The 1,741-nt window shown below is 42.6% G+C and overlaps 1 protein-coding gene across 3 annotated transcripts in view; it reads right to left on the bottom strand.

The window, feature by feature from the left end:
* LOC108248598 overlaps positions 1 to 1,741 on the bottom strand; it is a 50,641-nt gene that overhangs the window by 29,315 nt on the left and 19,585 nt on the right. For all 3 annotated transcript variants that reach the window (XM_037976668.1, XM_037976670.1, XM_037976669.1), the window contains 3 exons: positions 1,050 to 1,220; positions 927 to 958; positions 581 to 745 (listed from right to left, as the gene is read on the bottom strand). In XM_037976668.1, the coding sequence (XP_037832596.1) occupies positions 581 to 745; positions 927 to 958; positions 1,050 to 1,220 (368 nt within the window). The remainder of the gene's footprint in view (positions 1 to 580; positions 746 to 926; positions 959 to 1,049; positions 1,221 to 1,741) is intronic.

The following is a 1,741-nucleotide window of genomic DNA, read 5'->3' as shown; positions in this document are numbered from 1 at the left end:
TGGGCAAATGTGAAGCATTAGCGCACATTTTGGCTTCGGTCGCTGCTCCTGCACGCTCCCGGCATTCTGATGTTAACAGGAAGTGACGTCACGTGTCTTCTTCCTGAGTTATTTGGGGTTATTTTGTATTCCACGCTACACAAACCCACAAAAACGAGACTAGACCGCAGAAACGATGGCGAATCACTTTAGAAACAATAAATATTGGGTTAAAGTTGCGGGAAAGTTGTGGTGTTTTGGGCAAAGTTGCAAAAAGTCGCGATTTCGCGGGGTTTGCTTGATTTTGGCGGGGATCCATTTGATTGCCAAATATATTACTGACATCCAGTTTAAGCACAATTTACTGTAAGACTGTCCAATACCGATATTCAACGTGCAGATACTCCAATGACAACAGATTTTTGATAATTTGTGCAGCCCTAATTCATGCTGAACAAAGAAATAGCAAGTCATAAATAAGCTTTATAATAATTTTACCATAAAACAGCAACAATGGACGTCTTTCTTAAAACCGTGCTGTGAGATTAACCAAGCTGCACTGAAAATTAAAAAGGTTTTGAGAGTTGGTCTGGATCCTTACCCGCCTCTGCAGTGGGAGAACCAGAACGTTGTAGTACAGAGCCTGGAGGTTCTGTTGGGGGAAATAAGGCCACACCAGCCTGGCCACGTCCTCGTGTTTGTAGTTTCCTTCCGGTAAACCCGTCAGCATGACCGTGGAGTAGACGGAGCCCGGATGGAGAGCCGTCTACGGGAGGAAGGAAAACCTGATCACTGCGCTTCCTCCGGGAAACTTCCTGAATGTTTCAAACACTTTCACAACAATTCAACTGACTGAAACACTGTAAAAGTCTGTCTTAGGTCCTCTTTTTCACATCAGTACCACTCAAAGGTATAAAAAGCTTAAATGTACAAAGAATTATGCTTACTAAAATGTCCTTTCGCTGGACTGTCAGGAAATCTAGGAGACAGAAATGAACACATTCAGTCGGCGTCATTTACAGAAAGCAAAGTAAATCTGGAATTATCTTTAAACGAGTTTTGTTTCTTACCTGGGATGTTAAACCAAGGAGATGCCGTTGGGAAAACGTAGGGATTGGTTGTCATAGTGATCCAAAACGGCGAGGTTGTGCCCTGAGGAATGCCGTATTCTGCTTTCGGTACGTCTGACCCGGGAATGACGGCCTCGCTGTCGGGCAGAGCGTTCCTCGGCAGCTGTGGTGCTGCGCAGAGAGAAACCGAGGAGAGATTTTTGGTTTAAAATACGTCTGGGCAACGTTAAACCCAGCAGAACGACGCAGCTTCATCCGTCATGATTCATCATGATAAGATTCATGTTGTGTCGTTTCAAATATGAGAAGAATCCACAGGACTGGAAAAACCTTCATTACTTTTCTTTTTTTTTTTTTTTAAACAAGATTGAAAACGTTAGTTAAAAACAAAATAACTAAATGATGTTGGCGCATGCTACGGCTTAAGGAACAACAGATCTTTATGGTTAAGAATGAAACAATCAGACCCTCCAGGATTTTATGATGTTGCGATCGCAACTATTAATGCAAAATCAAGCAAACCCCGCAAAATCGCAACTTTTTGCAACTTTAACCCAATATTTATTGTTTCTAAAGCGATTCGCCACCGTTTCTGCGGTCTAGTGTCTTCTTTGTGGGTTTGTGTAGCGTGGAATACAAAATAACCCCAAATAACTCAGGAAGAAGACACGTGACGTCACTTCCTGTTAACA

Source organism: Kryptolebias marmoratus, linkage group LG7 (assembly GCF_001649575.2).
Source record: "Kryptolebias marmoratus isolate JLee-2015 linkage group LG7, ASM164957v2, whole genome shotgun sequence".
NCBI lineage: Eukaryota > Metazoa > Chordata > Actinopteri > Cyprinodontiformes > Rivulidae > Kryptolebias > Kryptolebias marmoratus.
This window is presented reverse-complemented; position numbering and strand designations above follow the sequence as displayed.